Source organism: Lygodium microphyllum, chromosome 17, assembly GCF_053477565.2.
Source record: "Lygodium microphyllum isolate KBCC chromosome 17, Lygodium_microphyllum_v1.1.10, whole genome shotgun sequence".
NCBI classification, from domain to species: domain Eukaryota; kingdom Viridiplantae; phylum Streptophyta; class Polypodiopsida; order Schizaeales; family Lygodiaceae; genus Lygodium; species Lygodium microphyllum.
Window position 1 is genome coordinate 78639365 of NC_141151.1, and position 24486 is coordinate 78663850.

At 43.3% G+C, this 24486-nt stretch overlaps 1 protein-coding gene across 4 annotated transcripts in view; it reads right to left on the reverse strand.

The window, feature by feature from the left end:
• The window catches only part of LOC148022071 (MUS308 and mammalian DNA polymerase-like protein), a 161640-nt gene that overhangs the window by 114142 nt on the left and 23012 nt on the right, over positions 1–24486 (reverse strand). For all 4 annotated transcript variants that reach the window (XR_015694453.1, XM_087697682.1, XM_087697683.1 and 1 more), the window contains 6 exons: positions 23750–23855; positions 1964–2164; positions 1638–1853; positions 1310–1471; positions 788–1027; positions 449–661 (listed from right to left, as the gene is read on the reverse strand). Coding sequence is in view for 3 of the 4 variants with exons in the window: in XM_087697682.1 (XP_087553808.1) it covers positions 449–661; positions 788–1027; positions 1310–1471; positions 1638–1853; positions 1964–2164; positions 23750–23855 (1138 nt within the window). In the remaining variant the exon portion in view is untranslated. The remainder of the gene's footprint in view (positions 1–448; positions 662–787; positions 1028–1309; positions 1472–1637; positions 1854–1963; positions 2165–23749; positions 23856–24486) is intronic.

Genomic DNA, 24486 nt, shown 5'->3' on the forward strand with positions numbered 1-24486 from the left:
TATGCCCAGGGGCCTGGACCAGGTGGCCACCAGCACCTCAGCAGCAATTTCTTCACATTTGGGGTCATACATCCTGTTCCTCACATTACAAAATGGCCACCCCCAGGTGTACCACACACAACAACCCCCCAGAGACCCCCTGGGCAGGCTTCTCTCTCATCACTGCCAGACAGCCCTAAGATGTGCAGTAAGACTTTGATGTCACTCTTTAGTTCCAGTTACACTGTTAAACTCTTGTACTTCTTTCATTTTTATTCGAATAACACATCAGACACCTTTCTATGCCCCCCAAAAAAACATGTACAGCCCTTCCATAAACAGATGTCCATGCAATTACGATTTCACCTGCAAAGAGCATTATGCTGGCAACCTGACCAACCAACGCATGATGGTCTTTAGAACCAATTGCAATGTCAAGCTTCACATAATTAAAAACAGCAGTACTTACACTCTCTCCTTTTGTATCAATGCCTGCACGTCCCGCTCGCCCTGCCATTTGCCTGTATCTTGTTCCATCAATAAAATCACGGCCAATTCTGGGTTGTCTGAATATCACCCGTCTTGCTGGCAGATTAACCCCAGCAGCCAATGTTGATGTAGCTGTGAGAACACGAACAATTCCCGACCGATAGCACAGTTCTACCAGCTCTCTCTCCTCAACCTGACATCAGGACTGAATGTCACCATATCAAAACTGACATCACCCATAGCAAGTTAAGGAATGTCAGGCATAACCCTGTAGAAAAATGAGCTTAATAAGCTCAGGAAAAACTTTTGGAGCAGATACCGTAAGGCCTGCATGGTGATAAGCAACACCCTTTGGTAACGTTTCAGCCAAAACAGGATCCAAGCCAGCTGGAGATTTCTGAAGTTCATCCAAAGCAGCTGCCACACTTTCTGGCCCAAAAGTATTATCTCGAAGTGTGACAGAAAAAGATGGAAGAAACTTTGCCACATGTTTAGCAGAAGTTTCACAGGCTTTACGACTAGAACAAAAGAGTAATACAGAATGGCCCTCTTGAACCACCTGCAAAGTCGATGGCAAAAGGTTATATAATCATGTAAAACAAAGGAATCACCAACTACATCAAATATGGTGTGCTCTGTAGCTAATATCACACCTACAATCCATCCCAATGTTTTAGGCAATCTCTATGAAAAAAACAGTTGATATCTCTATCACAACCACCTACAGAAACATCCTCCTCTTATTCTCATTTTCTCTAATTCCTTCCTATTAAAAACATAGTATCCTTGGTCAGCTCTCATAGAAAGAACAAGCACAACATGTATCTAACAGAAAAGTCACCTCATTGCACAACTCTATGATATGATCTGGATCCTTCCCTGCCAAATCAGCCGTTTTTTGAATTGTCCGCGCCACCTCCATGTTTTTATTGTAAATCTCATTACCAACTTTAAGGTACTCAACTAATGGAACAGGCCTGAATTCAGTCTCATAAAGAGCTGCCTGGATTAAGTGGCCACATACACAAGGGTACAATTTTATTCAGAACAGAGTGCTTGACATGTGAACAGATTCATGAAGATTTCTCTTCTTCCAACACTTAATAAAAACAAGCGAAAGCAATCTGAATTCAAAATCCAAAAGGACTTAAAGCTACTCATTGTCCAACCTGCAACCACTTTGCAACAGCCTCAGCATTAGGCATGGTAGCACTCATCCCAATAATTTGAAGTGGGGACCCTTGGTCACCTGCTCCTGGAGCTGTTACGACTTCATCGTCCATACCTTTTCCTTTGGCATTCAGGGGTTCCTTTCCTTCCCCAGCAGCATATCGCAGTTTTGTTAACAAAAGCTCCAAGAGATAACCTCTATCCCTGTCACCGACCTATTTAAGATGATAGGATGTATGGGATGTTTAAAAAGTAATCACCCTTTGAAGCAAACAAGAAAATTAAGAGACAGATTGCAAAGCATCACATAGAAAGAGAAGCCCACCATGTGAAGCTCGTCGATGACAATGACTGCTAGCTCTGGCAAGCGGCCTTCCTCTAGCAGTTTGTTGATTAAAGAATTTGCTTTTTCAATGGTGCATACAGCTATGCATGCATCCTTTGGCAGAGAGGGACCCCCACGGGTTCCAAAAAAACTACAAATTTTCTTTCCAAGAGGTTCTAACAGTAGCTCCAAGTGTTCTGCCTGGAGGATATAAATTACAAACCAAGTCACTTGCTCACATTATGCAACGAGATAATGCCAAACACAACAAAAAACAGCTATGCTAAGTTTACAAAATCTAGGACCTTACTGAAACATGTCAAGTTGATTTTGTGAAAAATTCACTTAGCAAAAGATCTCAACAATAAGATACTGAAAGCATCTAAATAAGAAATCCATCTAAAACACATGATACTAAAGTCAGCAAGCAATTGCTATGCACCCTCCAATCTTACACAAACGGAGGAGAATACCCCTCCAAACATATATAAAACCATATGTTGGGAATAAAGGGTCACCGTGCCTTTTATGGTGTTCAGGTGTGCACGCACCCTTACACATGTACTTTATACATATTATCAAAAACCTAAAGTGGTACACTTCGTGATTGTACCCACATCGAGTCATGCTCTCACTCTCTCTTCCTCGCTCTCTACTCTGCACTCACTCTTTCTCTCTGCTAAGAACCATAGTGTGTCTCAACCCTCGCAGTCTCTGTCCAAGAGTGCACGCTTCTCAAGGTGCAGTCGAGTGTGCGCTGGACAGGCAGCACGTCAGCCGCGAGCACATGATGAGCTGGACAAGCACACGACACTGGAGACAGATCGACGTGACCAAACGGGCGCAATCAAGCGTGAGCAAGTAGGAGATGGGCTGCGACAGGCCAGGCGTGACCAAGTGGACTGTGCAACAAGTCAAGTGGCGTGAGTGACAGCCTAGCAAGCAAGCGACGGGGCCACAATTCAGCGCAAGCAAAGGGCTCGCGGAGATCAAGCCTAATCAATGGCGTCACATTTTGACCATCCTGCTTTTCATCATTTCTTTTATTAATTTTTTGAAATATGTTCCCTCCCACTCATGGGGGTGTTCGCGTGCACAAGCACAGTGTGATATTTTGAGCCGTAAAATTGGGGCTTTTCCCGGATTTGGGATTTTAATGCAAAACAGGACAATTTGACTCAAAAATTGCAAATTTGGTGCACATTTGCCCGGGAAATTTGGGGCTTTTCACATTTTACTGAAATTTTGTCGATTTCACTAAAATTTGTGCACATGAGACCCAAGAAAATTGGGGCTTTTGCAGAATTTTATCAATTTGTGCAAGGATTGCCTATTGTATGCACTTGGGTACATGTATTGATGCAATTTGGGCGGATTTGCCTTTGAAAATTTGGGGCTTTTGACCGCAATCCTCAAATTTGTGCACGAGAATGCATTTGGAGCAAAAATTGCAACAAATTTTGGGGATTTCACATATAATTGGTGTATTGGCCTATAAACGTGGAAGTAATTGATTGTGGAGTGCAGTCACAGACATTCTATAATTCTAGAAATCAATTTGCGGATCTAAATGTTGGGTGTAAAGGCCCTTTACGCTCTCCTGTGTATATATTACTTCACACACGTGAACTCACCCTAGCGGGTGTAAGTGTACCATACCCTAAGTATAAATACTTTCTTTTATTCTTTGTGTGTACCACACTGGTACACACCTATCCGTCAACTCACTCTCACTCTCTCACTGTTCAGCACTATTCACCACCATCGATTAATGTGCGTGCCCTCTCTTTGCTTCCGCTTCTACTCAACAAACTGGTATCAAAACCACACTATGCAAGGCGGCAGTCACTCCAGACAATGCAGTCGTCATTAAGACCAACGAATCAGATGGGCTATTGAGGAGCAGGCAATAATCACAACTGACAGGAAGTAGTATTAGCAAGCGACAGCTTTGTGACAAACAAACGGCCCAGGCGACACATAGGCAACCAACGCAGGTGTCAAACGAGGCCAGGGACAAGTCAGTCGACGGGTGGGTCAAACGAGACATGCTCGCAACCAAGACCAGCACTCAAGAACTTCACGTAGAAGGTTAAAGGCGCTCACAACGACCAATGCGCAGGCGACAGAAGGCATGCGTATCAGGCCGACAGCGGCTGATGAGAGCCAAATGGGCAGATCAACTGCCCTCTGCAAATCTGAGATTTTTTCAATTTTTTTATTTCTCCCCTTTCGGGCATTCACACGCATAAGCACAGATCATAAATCTATGCAAATCTACTTCTTGAAATTTGGGGCTTTTCCCAGTTTTGGTGCTGCACACATGTTTCAGTGATTCCTAATCCATAAATTGCAAACATTGAGTACATCAGTCTCGAAATTTTGGGGATTTTCAGATGCAAGTGAAATTCTTGCTTGGTTGATCCAATTTCTTGGAAATTTGTGCACTCTTGGACCCCAAGATTTGGGGCTTTGGCAAAATTCGTGAAATTTCTATAACTTTTGCCCATACTTGATGCTCAGGAAGATGTATTGATGCAATTGGAGTAGATTCACTGCAAAAATTTTAGGGCTTTTCACATTAGTGATGTATTTTGAGTTTATTTGAGATTGGACAATGAAATTTGCAACATATTCACTGCTGAGTGGGAGTTTTTTGAGATTTGGATGCTTCAAATGTTGAAAAAGGGCAGCTTCTCTTGGTATATGTATTGCTGAATGCTCACTATGCAATGAAACAGTGGTAAATATAGCATTTGGGTCATTGCATTTGGGTATTATGGTGATGTATTACTGAAGTGGGAGCTGTCTTTAATGCAAATGTATCAGATCTGATTCATGTATATGCTATAATCAGTACTTGAGACTGAAATTGCAGCTAAACATCTGCTTCTTGGACACCTTGGAAGTACAAGAGTGTGTACTTGCTGTTACAATTCAGCAACCTTGCTATTGACTGAAAGCATTCAGCCCTTTATTGCAGTTGTGTATTGCTGAAGATGGCTGGCAGTGCATCTACATCTGACACAAAGAATCTCTTTGAGATTCATAAATTCAATGTCAATGGTTTTGATCTTTGGAAAGATCGTATGCAAGGTATACTCTTTCTAAAGGATTGTGATGATGCTTTAGCAGAACATAAGCCTGTTGCTTTGTCTGATGAGGATTGGGCTAAAATGAATAAAAAGGCCATTACTTACATTAAAATGGCCATCACTGATGATATCTTGGTTGACATAAAGAGGCTTGATACTGCCTATGTAGTTTGGGAGAAACTCAAGGCTACTTATGAGAATACAACTCTTGTCAATCAGGTACATCTCATGCAGAAGTTGGTCAACTTGAAGCTTGATGAGTCTAAGCTTGTCTCAAAGCATTTGAATGCTTTCACTGGTATTTTGAGTCAATTACAAGATGCAGGTTTGCTAGCTTTTGATCCTAAATTGAGGGCTATCTTCTTGCTCATGACCTTGCCCGATTCATGGAAAGCATTGGTTGTGTCATTGAGCAATAACCCCAACTTGACATTTGATGGTGTGCGTGGTTCTATTCTCAATGAAGAGATTGGACGCAAGGTAAGTGGAGAAAACAATGGATCAGCCTACAATGTAAGAGGAAGAACTGAAAAAATATCTAATGCTGCAAATAAAAACAAAAATTACAGCAAAAGCAAGGAAAAACAACAAGATATAACTCGTTACCAATGTGGCCGCAAAGGGCATAACAAGCCCGATTGCAAGTACTTTAAAAAGGAACAAAAACACAAGAATCAAGCTAGTGTAGAAGGCAAAAAGAATGACTAGGATGCCAACTCTACCCCTAAAGAGACAAAAAAAGTAAATGTGGTATCTATTGTTGTTATTGAGGAAACAAAAGAGGACAAAGATGTTGATTTGCTGGTTGCATTTTCAAATCCACATGCTATGATAGTGAAGGACATGTACATCACTAAAACGGATGTGATAGATGCTTTGTTGTCGGCTCATGATGGTTTGTCACAATCATAGATTGTTGACAAAGGTGTTTCATTTCATGTAACTCCATCTTTGGAGCATTTTTCTTCTTATACAAAAGGTAATCTTGAAAAAGTCTACATTGGCAGCAATCATTTATGTGATTTTGAAGGAATGGATACCATACACCTGGCTCTGAAAAATGGTTAGGAAGTGATCCTTCGTGATGTTAGGTATATACCTCGCATCAAGAAGAGCTTACTTTCTGTTGGACAGCTAGACAACAAAGGTTACTTCACTACTTTTGGTAGTGGAATGTGGAAAATACAGAAAGGGTCTATGCTAGTCACTAGAGGTGGTAAAAAGGGGACTCTATATTATCTCTACTGCAAGGCACTTCCCGGAAAGTTTGTTGCAATTGTGCTGAAGTACAATCACACATGGAGTTATGGCACAAGTGTCTTGGGCACATGAGCCAAAAGGGTTTGCAGAAACTTTCTTTACTTGGAAGAGTTTATGTGAAAAACTCAAAGCTTGACTTTTGTGATGACTGTGTTTTTGGTAAACATGTAAAGAGTCCATACTCTCATGGAGCCTCTAGGAAGGCATGTATCTTGGATTTAATCCATTCTGATGTATGCACCATGCCAATAGAAACTCATAGTGGTTTCCATTATTTTGTGTCTTTTATTGATAACCATTCTAGAAAGCTATGAGTTTACTTGCTTAAGCAGAAAAGTAAAGCATTGGATGCCTTTAAAAAGTTTTATGCATTGGTTAGTACTCAAAAGGGTTTAAAGTTAAAATGCATAAGAACATATAAAGGGAGAGAGTATGTATCTAAAGAATTCAATAAGTTTTGTGATGTCAATGGGATTAAACGAGAGCTTACAGCTCCTTACAATCCATCATCTAATGGTGTGGCTAAGCGAATGAATCGCATGTTATGTGAGAAGATTCGGTGCATGCTGTCCACAACTAATCTCTCACAATCGTTTTGGGAGAGACTTAAAACCGCAGTGTATATTTGCAACCGATCTCCACATTATGCACTTGAAAGTGGCATCCCTGAAGAGGTTTGGTCGGCAAACCTGCTTCATATGACCACTTAAGGGTCTTTGGTTGTGAATGCTATGTACATGTACTTATTGATAGCAGAACCAAACTTGACATGAAATCTCATAGAAGCATCTTCATGGGATATAGAGGTGAAATGGGCTATAGAGTTTAGATTCCAAGCATGAAAAAGGTGCTACGTAGCCGAGATGTGATATTTAATGAGTCAAAGCTGCTGAAAAATGTCGCATATAATGACTCAAGCAAAAAGAAAGCTAAATTTCAGCATAATCAGTTACTTAAGCAACCATCAGTCACTGAAAATTCAGCTCCTTTTGATGCTGATAATGACAATCAATGAATCATTATTGAGCCAGATGAAAATGGACAACAAGGGGATGCTGAACATCAGCTTGAGCACCAAAATCAGTATGCTAAAAATGAATTACAGCAGCCTGAAATTGTATTACAGCAACCTGAACATGCAGTCTAGCAACCAAACAATGAGCTCATTGACATTCCCTTAGATGTGGATCCAATACCTGATAACATAGATCATTGGGTAAGAAGGTCTACACATGTCAAAAGACCTATACAAAGATTTGATCCTTCTTTGGACTGCATTTTGCTCATAGATGAAGGTGAGCCTCTTACATATAAAGAGGCATTATTATGTAAATTAAAAAAAAAGCGGGAGCTAGCTATGCAAGAAGAAATGAAGTCGTTGTATCAAAATGATACTTGGGATTTGGTTACATTGCCCAAGGATAGGAAAGCCATTCCTAACAAATGGGTCTATAAAATCAAATATGTGGATGGCAAACCCAAATACAAAGCCAGTCTTGTTGCTAAGAGCTATCCACAAAAGGAAGGCATTGATTTTCAAGAAGTGTTTTCTCCTATTGTCGAAATAACCACTCTTCGAGAGTTATTTGCCATTGTAGCATCTGTGGATCTTGAACATGATCAGATGGATGTTAGAACTGCATTCCTACATGGTGATCTAGAAGAAGAGTTATACATGAAACAGCCCGAAGGCTTTGTTATACAAGGAAAGGAGCACTTGGTATGTAAGCTTAAGAGAAGCTTGTATGATTTGAAACAGGCTCCTAGACAATGGTATAAAAAGTTTGACGCCTTCTACTCTCACATGGATTTAAAAGTAGCGCAAATCACTACTTGTATATTAAGAAGGCTGATGATGATGAAAGCCCTATTATACTTGTGCTTTATGTGGATGACATGCTTATTGCTGGTAAGCATAAAAGCTAGTTAATGCATTGAAAAGGCAATTGAATTCAGCATTTTCCATGAAGGATTTGGATGCAACTGAACATATTTTGGGCATTGTTAACCCTCAAACGAACGAAGGTGAAACATCTGGAAAAGCTAAAGCAGAAGACAAAGACAAAAGCCAAGGCAAAGAGAAACGGAAGACAAGGACGCACAAGGAGAAGAGTCCTAAATAAGGGAGAAAGGCGCACAAGGAAAAGCGCAAGTCAACTTTTATAAAAGAGCGCAAGCGCATCATGGTTTAATTCAAGGAGCGCCGGGCTCTCACCCGTGCAATTTGTAAATATAGACGGGCGGTGGAAAGGAATCTAAGAAGATAGAAGGACAATGGGAAAAAGGGCCTAGGCTACGGCCGGCCATGTAAAAAAGGGGAAAAGGGGATGACCGCCCAAAAGGGATTTAGGGTTTTGTATATAAAGTTAAAAAGTGAATGAGAAGCTCATTCTTGTGTGTGGCCAAAAGTAGCTCTCCTCTTCTTCTTCTTCTTCTTCTTCTTCTTCTTCCTTGCTTGAGCTTGTGCTTGAGAGAGGGAGTGTGAGAGTGTGAGGGAGTGAGTGTGTGAGGGTGAGGGACCATGGGGTGGAGAAGCTCTCCATCTTCTCCTCTCTTCTTCTCTTCTCTTCTCTTCTCTTGTCTTGCTCGCGGCAATGGAGCTTGGAGCTTGGAGTGGGAGGATCGAGCTTGCTTGAAGCTTGCACTTGGATCATGGAGCTACCGGAGTGCGCGGGAGAGGAGGTAACTCGAACGGCACGGAAGTAAGCTCACTACACCCATAGATATGGATGGCGCGTCGGTTATATGAGAGGTAGCCATTAGTGCTCGGCTTGGAACGCTTGAAACAATAAGCAGTCCGAGGGTCTCAGCGGTTGAGTGAAAGCTCCCACATTTTGGTTCTGTTGCCGGGACAAATGGATTCAAGCCTTGAGCACTTGCGCGCTTCGAATCGAGCATCAAAGTAAGGGTTTCCCTGAACTGGTGCTTGAGATAGGTAGGAAGTGAGAGGGGTTAAAGATGGTATTCGATCTCCTTGGCAAGTAGGTTTTTTGCTTTCTTGGGATTTATGTTGTGGAATGAAGTAGTGTAGGTATTTACTTTGTGATTTGTATGCATTTAAGGTAGAAAAAAAACAAAGAAAAAGAAGCAAACAGTAGGGTTTTCTGTTGCTGTATAACAAGCTGAACAGGAAAATAGGAGCGCAGATCCTTGGAGTGCCGCTCGATTCGAGCACCATAGTGATTCCAGGCATGTCTGGCACTTCCTGGTAATGTTTTGTACCTATCTGGAAGGTGCTGTCCAATTCGGTGTAGTAGACGTCAGTCTAGAGGCATCTCGTGCAACTCGCGGGCCGCCGTCCACGCCGTCGAACCAAGCCGTCCGAGTCCCAAAATCGAACCACCCAGAATCAGACCAGTCCATAATCGGACCACCCAGAATCGGACCAGTCCATAATCGGACCACTCAGAATCGGACCAGGCCGTCCGAGTCCCAGAATCGGACCAATTTAGAATTGGACTAGTCCCAGAATCGAACCACCCTGTCTGATCTGATTCCCAGAATCGGACCACTTTGAAAATCGGACCACTTTTTGATCCGACTCCCAGAATCGAACGTGACCAAAATCGGACCACTAGGCCGATCGGACCAACCCAAAATCGGACGTCCGATTTTGATAATCGGACTCCTGAAAATCGGACATCTTAGAATCGGACCAAAAACTGTCAAAATCGGATAGGTACCTAGGACACAAATTCTGACGCATCTAAACACCGAAATTAACCCCAAAGACCACGTAGAGCTAAAGGCACATCATAGATCCATCACTGGGCTAAAACTTAGAGCACGTAGTTCAAAATTTGGCTATAAACGGTCCTCCAAATTGTGCATGGCTTTTACCATAGCGGCCCTGCGGGCCGGGGGGGACTGCCCCTCCGGACCCCCGCAGAAGGGGCTCTGCCCCCTCCGCACCTCCCCCAAGTAGGTTAGAGGGAAAACGCGCGCCGTGACAGGTCCTCCAAATTGGAACCTAGTGAAGTAATGGCTCTACACGAGCATGGATTCTCACTTGCAAAAGAGCAACTAAAAGCCCATACCCGAATAGAGACAAACAGAGACCCTAGAACCTCAATGGGCCCATCTAGCCAACAAGGGCAAAAAGGCCACACTGCAAAAACACATATGTGTTTCATTCGGACTGCATCTAGTCAAAGCGAAAAGCAACAACATCAAGCTATAATAGCGAGAATGACTAGATATGACAGTCCTAACGATAGATGCTCCTTGAATAGCACTACACTGACGATCCAAGGCACCAGTGGAGAACCCACATCTGATCGTACAGTTGGAGACTCAAGGGCATTTGTCAGAAGGCTTAAATTTACAAGCCAAGACCCGGAAGATGAAGACATAGTACCACCTGCTTATCTTAGGGTCAAACTCACCGCAAAAAGAGAGCATACTATTGATGCTCTGATTGATGAATGAGCAGATTTTAACATCTTGACCTATGAGTCATGGACCCTACTAGGCCAACCAGAGCTCACGACTAGTGCAACTCTTAGCCCTTATGGGGGACACCCACAAGCACTCATAGGGAAGTGCAAAATCCTTACGACAATTGAAACGGAAAGCTTGCCTATCCTATTTCATGTTCCTCCAAATAGTGCTAGCTGCGGAAAAGAAACCCTCCTAGGTAGACCCTTCAAAAGGGCGACCAAGTGTGAGGCCGACTATGTAGCACAGAGGATACACCTGACACTACCGGGTGTGAGGATAGTCACAACCTTTAGCAAGGGTGACCTCATCAAACCTCGAGGGAAAGGCAAGCAAGGTGCTGACATAACAGTCAAGCCTACAAACGAGGGCAAGGACTTGTTGGAAGAGTTGATACAAGCACAAGTCGAACGAAGAGAGCCAGTGAGTGAGGCCAGGCCTGAAAAGAGAAGGTCAAGAGACAATGCCAAGGACGGGCTTTGGACTTACAAATATCGTAGAAGACCCCAAAAGAAGCCCAAGCCTTATAGACGCAGGCATCGATGGAGAGTCAATGCAACGTCACGATGGATATCCAAAGCATTGCTATGTGCTCAAGGGTATTATGTAGGTAACCGATGGATTTGGGTACCAAAACCCCCTGTTAAACCTCCTTTGTCGACTAAAGGCCAGATCGTATCAAGAGCAAAGAAGCGTAGAAGGAGATCTAAACGAAAAACCAAGGCTCAAGTCAAAAACAGTGGAGTGACCGAGCCCCTCATGGTCGAAATCAAGAGACCCAACAGGACCAATTGGAGGGTAGATCCTCAGCCTAGCGTGCTTGACAAGCAGACATCAGGTGTAATCGTTGAGGATATGCAAAAGTCACTAGTGCCCAAGGAGCCTTTGATTTCCCAAGAGGATAGCAGGCATCATATGCACAACATTGCTAATGACAAGGGTAAATGCTCAACAGAGCAAATAGCAAAACCATCTAACAACCACAAGCAAAACATTCAGCCAGTGCCAAGTCCACCCAAGAGTCCTAGATCTCCTACATCCTCTTTTTCCAAACGGACACAGGAAGCACAACAACAGTTGTCAATGGCGGCTGCTCACTCCCAATCTCTATCTCCATCGAAGCTTCCAAATATCCAAGAGGAGGGACATGACACTAGACGTAGCTCTCGGCCCAAGGATATGCCTGTGCAACCCAATGTGACTAGATCAACTCATGTTCGATCTACACAAATGAGTGCTCAAAGGCCAACAAAAGACACAACCACTTCTGATCGCCCTAGGAACTTGACACCACAATCCACCAAGGGTAGCCAGGCCACTAAACTAGCTGCTACTACTTCCAATCAGGGATCACAGCAATCACAGCCCTTGGCCGTGGCAAGAACCTTTGCGGAACGTGTCCTTAGTAGTTTACCCGTGGAGGAGGTGTTGCAACCAACTTCCTCGACAACTCCAGCACTTCCAAAGTGCCTAAAGCCTAGGCTGGAGGAGTTAAACACAAGGGAGTTTGTTGAAGAGCTAGACTCTCCGAAAAGGGAGGTAGTTGTGCTCTCACAACCTAGCGAGGCTATTCAGCAAGCCACGGCCATGTCCCGTAAGGATACTCTAGAGAAGGAGAATACTGAGGCCCAACCAAGCACATCAGCGGTCAACCTAGCCTAGGGTCCTAAGCCGTTAGATACACCTACGCTGACCAAGAAAAAGAGGAGAAAACAGCGAAAACAACAACTGTTGCAGGTAGTTGCGGACCCCAAGAACATTGGGACGAAGAGTGCTGGAGAGCTGATGAATAAAGCATCGAGTCCATCCACCAATGAACCCATAGATGTCTCCCCTAATGGCGGTGAAACCTCAGACACATCCGTGTTCTCTGAAAAATCAAAGCAGCTGTTGCCATCAACAGTTACTTTCAACACTCAATCCACTGACAGTAGAACCCACATCGACCAATCAAGAGTGATACAACACGGTCACAACAAGATGACGAACTCACACTAGTCACATCCAAGAAGAACCATAACGCAACAACGAAGCCTCTAGAGAAACATGGAAACCCCAAGGGCATGAGCAATCCCAACGTTGACCAATTGCTCATCTAGGCCTGAGCCCCTAGCTATGCTAAAGCCCAGGCAAACTCCTAGAACCTTGCATGAGATGGCAACCGAGCAAGCCCTCGCTGAACATAGAAGTGTCGCAGAATGCTTAACTGAGTTGGATGCTAAGTTCAAAGTGTTCGCACGTATCTACGTCCTTGCGGACATAGGCGCATGCCCTAAGGAGCAGCTTGAAAAATACTTGCCATTCCCCTTATCTTGGGAAGAGCAAGAACATCTTGACGAGCACTATAACAAGCTCTTACATGAACGCAGGCAACCCATCTCGCGCGAGGAAGCTGATGAACTGCGCTTAACTGTCACATTCAATGAAGTGCTCTGCCGACCGAATCTCATAGACATAGAGCAACTAAAGCGACTAACACAGGGCCGAAGTCAATTTGAACAGCGTTGGTGTGAACACCGCGTTGCAATGGTCGAAGTAGGGGCTCAGATCATGGCAATCTCTGAGGAGCGATTGGCCAAATGGCGGTCTCAAAGAGACCCAACCTATGTGGCACCAACTTCCCTACAAGTACTGACTGCCATTCGGGGTAGGGACTTGGCTGAACCTAGCCAAGAAAACTCTCTATTTGATAAGGTTCTCACTGAGGAGGAGTTACATGTTGCCAGCAGACTCAGACAAGGGTCCATGCTGCTCGATGTGGCAAAATATCTATTGGTACTAAGTAAGCTGCCATGAGTGCTGGATACGTGTGCCACGCTCCAATACAACCCCGAGTTCTACAATTGGTTCTTATCCTCGTGATGTGACATGGATTCATAAATATGTATATAAATAAAAACTGATTCTTGTGTCACCTTGTAAAAACAATATCAACACACACAAGTAATGACAGTCAAAAGCAGGGAGAAGAGTTGGTTCTAACAAGCTAACCTCCTCAAGTCCTCTTCTCATCACACATTTAAAAGCCGTGTGACCATTCCCACCTCCAAGTGAAGGGCATGCAACCCGCATTACCGCCATAGGAGGCCTTGACCAACAACACTGATGATGTAGACAGGGTGCAGTCCCTTTCTATACACCTTCTTCCCTCTTTGGTCTATCCTTCCGAGGATGTGCCCTATCCCACTCCATGACAACCAGTCCACACAACTTAGCATAAGCCAATATCTGCTAATGGCTCGAGGCAAAAGGAACATAATCATGGGAACCATCCCTCTACGACAAACACTGCATGCCTCACCCCTCCCCTTCTTGTCATATGCGCTTGATAAACCACACTAAAATCCCTTCCATGCGAACAGTTGTATCCCATATCAAGGTCTAACCCTTGGTTCGCACCTCGCAGGTCCCCCCACGAGGAAAACATGGAGAGCCTAAGGCAGCTGGCTTGCAAAGACGCTCTCCGCTGCCGACGGGAACATGCAGCACGTGCCCCTCCACCGGTGCGCTATGTGCCCACCCTCAAAAGGTACGCCAAGAAACGCGGCCCCAAGCGACACCGCCCCGGACGAAGGCCGAAGAATCTGTGGGCCAGGGGAGCAGACGCTCAGGGAGACACACAAAATGTGGCAACACCAGTTGCACAGACCCCCAACGCACGCTCGGGCACCCGGTGCTCACGAAGTGACAAGGCGGCCAGGGATAGGGCAGAATTTAATGAATTGTTTAAAGACATTCTGGGAATGGTAGCGGCCCGGGACTACACCATTCATGTCCCGGCAGACATGTTCCCTGCCCAGCCTCACATGAGCCCCTCACCAGCACAGCCTCAATTGCCTAGCCAACCGGACTCACCCTGCTAGTACCTGTCGACTAAGCCCCTATGATGTACAAGTAGCTTGACAAGTCATCATGCCATAACTTTTTGTTTTTGATGAGTAAAGGGGCAAGATCCCCAATTGTACATGATTCCTTCACCTACCGTTAATGTATGCGACCTTAACAAGTAATGGGATAGGCATCATGGCATTCTGAAAAAATTATTTAACATGATTGCATTGGTTCGGTGTACTTAACGCAAGCAAGCATATACTCTCACGAAGTGACAAGTGGATGTAGAATGACACGGGTCAAGGTCTAGAGGCATTTAATATCCAAGTCACCACAAGACCACCAACCCCACAAAGAACCATTATGGAGGAAGTGACAGGAATACCAAGAAACCAAAGCCATGACGGAAACGCCACTGGATGAGAACCCGAGGAGACCTCTGCAGAAAAAGTACATATTACAACTAAGCATTGCCAAAGCATAATCGTCGATTACCCCCTCCTTCTTGGCCAAACTCTATGTTCGGGCAGGAGCCACGCTCCTAAACAAGGGCAAACGTCTCTTCATCATCCATGATTCAATTCGCAAGATGCTCTACCCTTGTCCATGCACACTGGTGACGCAATCATCTTTGTAATATCCATTCCTCACAGCCTTTGGATCTCAACATTTCTCAAATCCAAATGAAAGGCTAACAGCCTCAAAGTCTGGCATTGATTGTATTCATTTTTCCACCACCAAAAATTAAATAAAAAATAAAAAATAAAAAACAAAAACACACACACAATCACAGCACCGCACCTAGGGGTCCTCAAATTAGGTACATCCAGTGACCTTGGTCGACTGGCTCCGTCCCTAATCCCCTAGCCCTTTGTATATCCCCCACAATTGCTCAGGGCACATCAAGGGCAGGACATACCTCGGGAGCTCACCTCGCCTATGGTTAGACCTATCACCCTGAACCACTTGCACAATTCTTTTGCACTCATCTCAACGCCATTACAATCAACAGTGGTAAGCAAGGCATGAAAGACATTGGAAAAGTACACTATACTTTTCAAGCACTACGAGTAGCCACTAGCTACCAAAAGCTAAGACATCACAGAGCTTAATTGTGCTCCATTGCCTTGACAAGACCATAATGATGTCTCAAGCAATCTTCAAGTATACTCCCCATCTTCATCGACAAATTTTTCCATCAACTAAGCCCTTGCTTCACTGACCCATTGCTATACAAGGAACCAGGCCGACAGTCTTCTAACTAAGTAATATCTAAGTATACACAAGCACTCACATAATATCTGCACCGAAGTATATACGCAGTTTGGGTCCTCAAGTGCAGGACAATACTCTCAGCTTGTTTAGGGTTCGACCTGTCTCCCAAACTAATTGCACTATCTCTTGTGCACAATAGAGAAGACTAGCACTACCCTTAGGGAGAGACCACATGAGAGGTTTTCAATTGCAGGTGTTGAAGACTCCAACGAAAGTGTCGTTTGCTCTTCATCAACACCCAACTCTGAATGCTTATCCCTTACCATCCGACAAGCCCGCAAAGAAGCGTCATGTGCAGAATCCCCAATAAACCAACACTTGTACTAGCCATCAATGCAATCCCCAACACAGAATAGCCCTACCATCAACTCCAACAACCTTCCACCAGCCACCTTGGCCACCAACAGGCCCCTAGGACCTTCTGCCACACCACCACCAACACTCCTCCATGAAAACCACAAGCGTCCTTGTCACCTACGTCTTTGGTGCATGCTACAGCCTGCTACCTACGACGGTGAGTGCCATGGGACTGGCACTCGTCTAGGAGGGGGGTAATGTTAACCCTCAAACAAACGAAGGTGGAAAATCTGGAAAAGCTAAAGCAGAAGACAAAGACAAAGGCCAAGGCAAAGAGAAATGGAAGACAAGGACGCACAAGGAGAAGAGTCCTAAATAAGGGAGAAAGGCGCACAAGGAAAAGCGCAAGTCAACTTTTGTAAAAGAGCGCAAGCGCATCATGGTTTAATTCAAGAAGCGCCGGGCTCTTACCCGTGCAATTTGTAAATATAGACGGGCGGTGGAAAGGAATCTAGGAAGATAGAAGGACCATGGGAAAAAGGGCCTAGGCTACGGCCGGCCATGTAAAAAAGGGGAAAAGGGAATGACCGCCCAAAAGGGATTTAGGGTTTTGTATATAAAGTTGAAAAGTGAATGAGAAGCTCATTCTTGTGTGTGGCCAAAAGTAGCTCTCCTCTTCTTCTTCTTCTTGCTTGCTTGAGCTTGTGCTTGAGAGAGGGAATATGAGAGTGTGAGGGAGTGAGTGTGTGAGGGTGAGGGACCGTGGGGCGGAGAAGCTCTCCATCTTCTCCTCTCTTCTTCTCTTCTCTTCTCTTCGCTTGTCTTGCTCGCGGCAATGGAGCTTGGAGCTTGGAGTGGGAGGATCGAGCTTGCTTAAAGCTTGCACTTGGATCGTGGAGCTACCGGAGTGCGCGGGAGAGGAGGTAACTCGAACGGCACGAAGGTAAGCTCACTACACCCGTAGATATGGATGGCGTGTCGGTTATGTGAGAGGTAGCCATTAGTGCTCGACTTGGAACGCTTGAAACAATAAGCGGTCCGAGGGTCTCGGCGGTTGAGTGAAAGCTCCCACAGGCATACGTGTGACACGAAATAGAGAGCAGCAACTCTTATTTCTCTCACAAGAAAAGTACATCAACAAAGTACTAGATCGTTTTTCTATGGCTAATACTAAGCCTCTTGGTGTACCTTTTCCACCTTATCTTAAACTTAGCAAAGCAGATTGCCCAAAAGATGATAAGGCAACCAGCTCTATGAAGGGTGTTCCTTCTGCTTCAGCTTGTGGTTCACTCATATATGCTATGGTTGCCACTAGACCTGACATTACTTATGCGATGGGAGTTATAAGCACATTTATGTCAAATCCTGGCAAAGCACATTGGGAACCAGTGAAATGTATCTTACGGTACCTTAAGAGCACACAGAAAATGTATTTGCTATGGCAAGGGTACGTTAGATCTGCAGGGGTATTGTGATCCAGACATAGCACGTGGCTTGGATACTGGCAAGTCTACTAGTGAATACATCTTTACCTTGATTAGTGGGGTGGTTTCTTGGTGCTCTAGATTGCAAAAAATAGTAGCACTCTCTACCATTGAGCTTGAATATATTTCAGTCACCACTGAAGCTTCAAAAGAAGCAGTTTGGCTTGGTCATTTGGTCAAGGATTTTGGGTTGCCCACCAAAACACCTGTACTTGGATGTGATAGCCAGAGCATTGTATGCCTAGCTAAGAATGCCATGTTTCATGCACGTACCAAACATATTGATGTTCGGTATCATTTTATGAAACACGTTCTGTGGTCTAGTTACCTTGACTAAGATCAAATCGTTGGATAACCCTGCAGATGTTCTCACTAAAATCGACTCACTCTCTCACTATTCAACATTGTTCATTACCTCGATTAATGTGCGTGCCCTCTCTCTACTTCTGCTTCTACTCAACGCTGAAATTTTTGCAATTTCTTGATTTTCACTATTGGTTGGTACTTGCAACATACCTGATCATTTGTGTGACGTTTGGGCTTGCATTTGCTAACATTTGAGTCAATTTAATATTGCAAATCATGGCTGGAAACAATGACAGCAGCAACCTTTTGCACATCAAGAAGCTTGAGGGTGCACAACACAATTTTGCAATATAGCAAAAACAGTGCTACAATGTCTTGATGCAAAAGAAACAGGTGAAGCCCATCAAAGCGAAGGAAATAAGACCAGCATGTATGGAATAAGAAGAGTGGGATGATTTGGATATTGAGAAGCCGAATTCTACATATGAAATATGGCAAAGACTTGAGGAATTGTATGCTTAGAAAAGTGCAGCCAACAAGGTTTACTGGCTGAAAAAGTTGATGGAGCTTTGCATGAAGGAAGGTATAGCCATATCTATACTTTTAAATGAGTTCAACTTAACTTTCAATCAGCTGATTGCTTTGGATTTCCACATTGATGATGAGATCAAGGCTACTTTCTTGCTATGAACTTTGCCTGAAAGTTGGGATACTTTCAAGATAGCTTTGAGTAACTCAAATGCTCAGTTGTTATATTCTAATGTGGAGAGTTCTTTGCTGATAGAAGAACTCAACAGGCAAAATAATGCAATAAATGAGTCTTCTAATGCTTCGCACACTAGGGGCAGATTTCAGCAAAAGAGCAGTTCTGAAAATAGATCACGCAGCAAGTTTCATGGCAAAAATATGGAGTGTCATCGTTGTGGCAAGAAAGGGTACTACAAACAAGACTGTTTTCAATTGAAGAAAGAGAAAGGCAAAAGCAAAAACACTGAAGAAAACAAGGCTAAGAAAAAGGACAGCCAACTTGCAAAGAGAAGCTGTGTGAAGATAGAGGAGGTAAATGTAGTCACTCGTGAGAATGACAGTGACAGTGATGTACTTCTTGCTTCTTCTTTGAGTGCATACGCATTGAGAGATTCTGTTGATGACATGCAAACTTAACTACTTGATTCAGGTGAGTCTTTTCATGTTACACCACATCACGAGTGGTTTTCTGACTACAATAGTGGTGCATGTGGTGTTGTCCACTTGAGGGATAATTATATATGTAAAAATGCAAGTATTGACAATGTGAAATTGGAATTTTAGCATGGATCCGCATTTGTTTCACATACTGTAAGGCATGTACCTTAGCTCAAGAAAAGCTTAATAAGAACAAAGCAGCTAGATGATAAAGGCTATTACACCACCTTTGGGGATAGCAAATGGAAAATTTGTAAGGGCTCTCACATTGTTGCCAAGGGCTCCAAAAGTAATACTTTGTATCCTTTGCATATATCTAACGTGCGTGACCATGTAGTCACCATAACCGAGCAACCAAGTGTTTCTTTATAGCAGAGCCGATTGGGACACATGAGTTAAACTAAAATGAAAGTGCTTTCTCGTTTGGGTCATTTGCCGTCTTTGACGTATGCTAATTTTGAACAATGTGATCATTGTATTTATGGTAAGCATGCTAAAATGTCACATAAAAAATCTCTTTCTCAAAAGTCTTCAGCATTAGAGTTGGTACATTCAGATGCATATCAAATACCAGGGTTATCTCTAGGGGGAAAGAAGTATTTCATTACTTTTATTGATGATACCACACACAAAGTATGGGTTTATCTTATCCGTCATAAAGACGAGGTCTTCGATAAATTTAAAAAATTCCTGGCACTTGCTGAAAATCGTACCAAAAAGACATTAAAGTGACTTCACTCTGACAATGGTGGGAAATATGTGTCCAAAGCCTTTCAAGAATTTTGTGACAGCTCGCCGCCCCTCACAATCCACCCCAAAATGGTATTGTAGAGCGTATGAACAAGACCATTCAAGATAGAGTCCATACAATGCTACCACATGCTGCTTTACCTCATGGATTTTGGGCAAAGGTTGTTATAACAGTCGTACACTTGATTAATCGGTCACCGAACAAGTCTTTTTGGGGAGAGGGAGGGTCCCTCAAGAAGCGTGGTTGAGCAAGCCACCTTCATATGCTCACTTGAGAGTATTTGGCTGCAAGACATTTGTGCACATTCGCAAGGAAGAACGCAACAAACTTGAGCCAAAGTCCTGTAAATGTATTTTCCTAGGATATGATGATGAGGTTGAAATGGGATATAGGTTATGAAATCCCGAATTTAAAAAAATTGTATGCAGCAATGATGTTATCTTCTGGAAAAATGGTATGCACAAACAGCCTGAAAAGACTAAGAAAATCAGAAGGGTTATATTCCAAGGAGATATACTGATAGGACAACAAAGGATGCCCGCTAGACAACAACAAATACCTACTGTAAATGTAAGAATAGATGCCTTTGGAACAACAAGAACCACCTATATAGCATGCTGAACTTGCAAAAAAGCAAGCTGTTAATGGAGATTTGCAAGCTGAACAACCAGCAAATCTTGATCATTGGATCTGTAGGTCGACCAAAATGCAAAAGCGACTAGATAGGTTTATTCTTGGTGACAATTATATGATTGATTATGTCATGTTGACAGATTGTGATGAGGCGTCATGCTTCAAGAAAGCAATGGACAAAAAAAGCAACAAAAAATGGCATAAGGCTATGCTGTCAAAGTAGAATCTCATGTGAAAAATGGCACTTGGGATTTGGTGCATTTGCCTAAAGGGCAAAAAGTGTTACCATGCAAATGGGTTTACAAAATGAAAGTCACTCTTGATTCTTTGCCAAGGTACAAGACACAACCGGTTGCTAAAGGGTACAAGCAAAAACACGGAATTGATTTTGATGAATTTTTTTCTCCTGTAGTCAAAATGACTACTTTGCGAACCATTTTGGACTTGGTTGCATCTAAAGATATGAAACTCATACAAATGGATGTAAAAACAACTTTCTTACATGGTGATCTACATGAGGAGATCTATATGCAGCAGCCTGAGGGCTTTGTTACAAAGGGGAAAGAGCACATGGTATGTAAACTCAACAAGAGTTTGTATGGGCTGAAACAAGCACCACGAGAATGATATCATAAATTTGATACATTTATGCAATCTCAAGGATTCCATAGATCTCAAGTTGATCACTGCTTATACACCAAGAAGGCAACACATATGGCAACCTTATTCTCTTGGTTTTATATGTGGATCACATGTTGATTGCAAGCAAGGATGTTCATGCCTTGGACTCCTTAAAACAAAGCCTACATAGTAGCTTTGATACGAAGGATCTTAGTGAGGTCAATCATATTCTTGGCGTGCGTATACTCAAGGACAAATCGCAAGTTCTTCTCTATTTGTCACAACAAGAGTATATTACTAAGGTTCTGCAACGTTTCAATACGGAGGGAGGAAAAGCCATTGGTGTACTGTTGCCTCCATGTGTGAAATTTATACAGATGACAGCCCTACATCTAATGATGGAAAGGCTGGGATGGCCAAGATTCCTTATGCTTCAGCTGTTGGTAGATTGACGTATGCTATTTTGCTACACGTCCTGACATTGCATTTGTGGCCAGAGTGGTTAGCAGGTACATAGCATATCCTAGCAAAAGGCATTGGGAAGCACTGAAGGGTATCATGAGATACCTTAACGGCACAAAGGACTTATGTATCTACTTTGGGAAGCAGAAGTCATCTGTTGTTGGCTTCACAGATGCAGACTATACTGGTCATCCTACCTACACGAAGTCTACTTCAGGATATGTGTTCACATTCACAAGGGGAGCAATCTCTTGGACATCCAAGCTGCAAAAATGTGTCGCATTGTCTACTATAGAGACAGAGTATGTGGCTGCCAATGAGGCATGCAAGGAGGCTTTATGGCTTTCACGACTGGTGAGAGAGCTTGGCATTCCTATCCTCCACTGTGATAGTCAGAGTGCTATCATGCTAGCATAGAATCTTGTCTTTCATGCAAAGACAAAGCACATACAGTTGAAGTATCATTTTATCAAGGATGTACCTGACAACAAGAGCATTGAGCTTGTCAAGGTACATACCAATGATAATCCAACAGACCTTCTCATGAAGAGTCTTCCCGCAAAATGGTTTGCTCATTGCCGCCAAATGATGGGGGTTGGATCGTATATGTGTATTTCAGCTTTGTACATACATCGACTTAGCTAATTCTTTCCTCTACCTTCAAGCACGTTGCCTTTAGGTGGGAGGTTGTAGGGAATAAAGGCTCACCATGCCTATTATGGTGTTCGGGTGTGCACACACCCTTACACATGTACTTTATATATATTATCAAAAAACCTAAAGTGGTACACTTCATCATTGTACCCACACATTGAGTATCGTGCTCTCACTCTCTACTCTGCACTCTCTCTCTCTCTCTCTCTCTCTCTCTCTCTCTCTCTCTCTCTCTCTGCTGAGAGAAATCATTGCATGTCTCGATCCTTGCGCTCATTGTCATAACACCATATGCAGATCACAAAGACTTTAATGAGCATATAGACACCAACCAAACCCAAAAGGAGTGCATAAACCCTAAACAATCCAGATCATTACTCAAATAGCCATAACACTTCCAAGGGGAAAAAAGTAAGACCCCCTCCAGACATGTTCTGTAGGATGCAGATAAACTGACCACAAATCACACTGGAGGCAGACTTTCATTTGGAAACTTCTTGATCAGGTCAAATTCCTGGGACAATCGCATCATTCCTATCCACCTTAATGGGAGCACTTTGCCAGCTCCCATACGAACTACTAACCCAGCAACTGACAAGTCTGCAAGGCATGCAGCAGATGAGACATGACAAAAGATCATATTGAAGAGGAAAGATAGTGGAGTGCTCCATTCTTCTGATCTCTATCCCATTAAAGGATGATAAGTCTCCATCATTAGGCAATGATGATTTGTTAATAGTTGACGCTCAGTCATCTCCTACTTGTCGACAGACAGGAGTCAAGTGCCACCTCCATATACTGGGGTGAGCCGCACTAGATCCTGAACCACCCCTTTTTTAAGAATCCTGCTCATGTACCTTGGCTGGGGTGCCAGTAAGACCAACCTAAATGGAGTCTTTAAGTGAATGGATGGGGGAGCAGTCTCCAACCAGTCTGCAAGCCAGAAATGATGCCTCCAAGGCCATCACAATCCCTAAGGACAAGCCCTGTATTCAGAGCAAAGCGAATCCGCAGGTAGGCATCACCCCCAAGGATGCCTGGAGCTCTGCACTGGAGTCCCCTCATGATGGTGATGGGCAGTCTGCAATCTCACAAGCCTCAGATGCTCCTTTTGACTGCAGTCCTAACATATCCTGAGCATCTTGTGTATCAGATCCCTGTTCAGCTTCCAACACCCAGGGAGAAAGGAGAAGGGAAGGAAAACCGATGAAAACAAGTCAGGGCATCTACAAAGCCAGCACATCCGAGAGAAACCACTGCAATGTGGCAAAAGCCAACCCATTTATACCCGGCCTATCAAATGAATAAGCAGAGTACGCCTGTTCCATTGTTTGTGCACAGATTCTGCTCTCAAAATAAAGTCATCTTATATGTTCAAAAACAGCTTGTACAAACCAACTGAGGTGTCAACACTTGAAAGCAAGTAGAGTCAGAATTTTGCATGCAATATGGTCAGCCCCCACAATAAACACAAAGCCAAGTTGAATGATATGACCTTCTCAGAACAGATCGATACATATGGCAGAACAAGAAAAGCTTTTTTGCCTGTTGACAAGACTTGTCTGAGCATTAAAATTTCTGCAACAAGGCTCTTTCCAGCACTGCACACACAAATTTAGCACGAATTGTAAGTAATAGAGCTCAAAGCTGACCATTAAGCTACAAAAACCAGGACTTTTTCTCCCTCATACAGTAAGAATAAATAAGTAAGAACCTTCACAAACACTCTTAACCTAGAAATGAATTATTTGACATTTTACCAATCCTACTCTTCCTAAAGCCTTCAAGCAATCACTTATTTGGATAGATTTGGATCTGTTAAGATTAACACACCAAGACACAACCCACGATGTGTCTTGCAGCTCAGTGACAGATGACAATTTCTGTTTCAAAATCTAGCTTTCAAGCAATCACTAGGATCTCGTATACCCCCCTTCAACAAATGCAGTCTCTTCAGACAATCCAACATATCCCATTTAAACAAATAATGAAATAGTAATTTAGTAGCAATAGCTGTAGCAGTTCTTCAATAGGGACACTTCCATTTTTCAAGACTCGCAATCCACTCCAATCGACCTTTTCTCTCTAATGTTAATTTGTTTCTCTCAAGTTTCTGCTTGAATACTTATTCAGTTCCTTTGGCAAAGTCCAGCCCAATGGCAAATTCAGACCTTGAGTACCAGTACCGATCCTGGAAGCAAGATCTGATTCCAACAGCAGTAGATGGCTTGT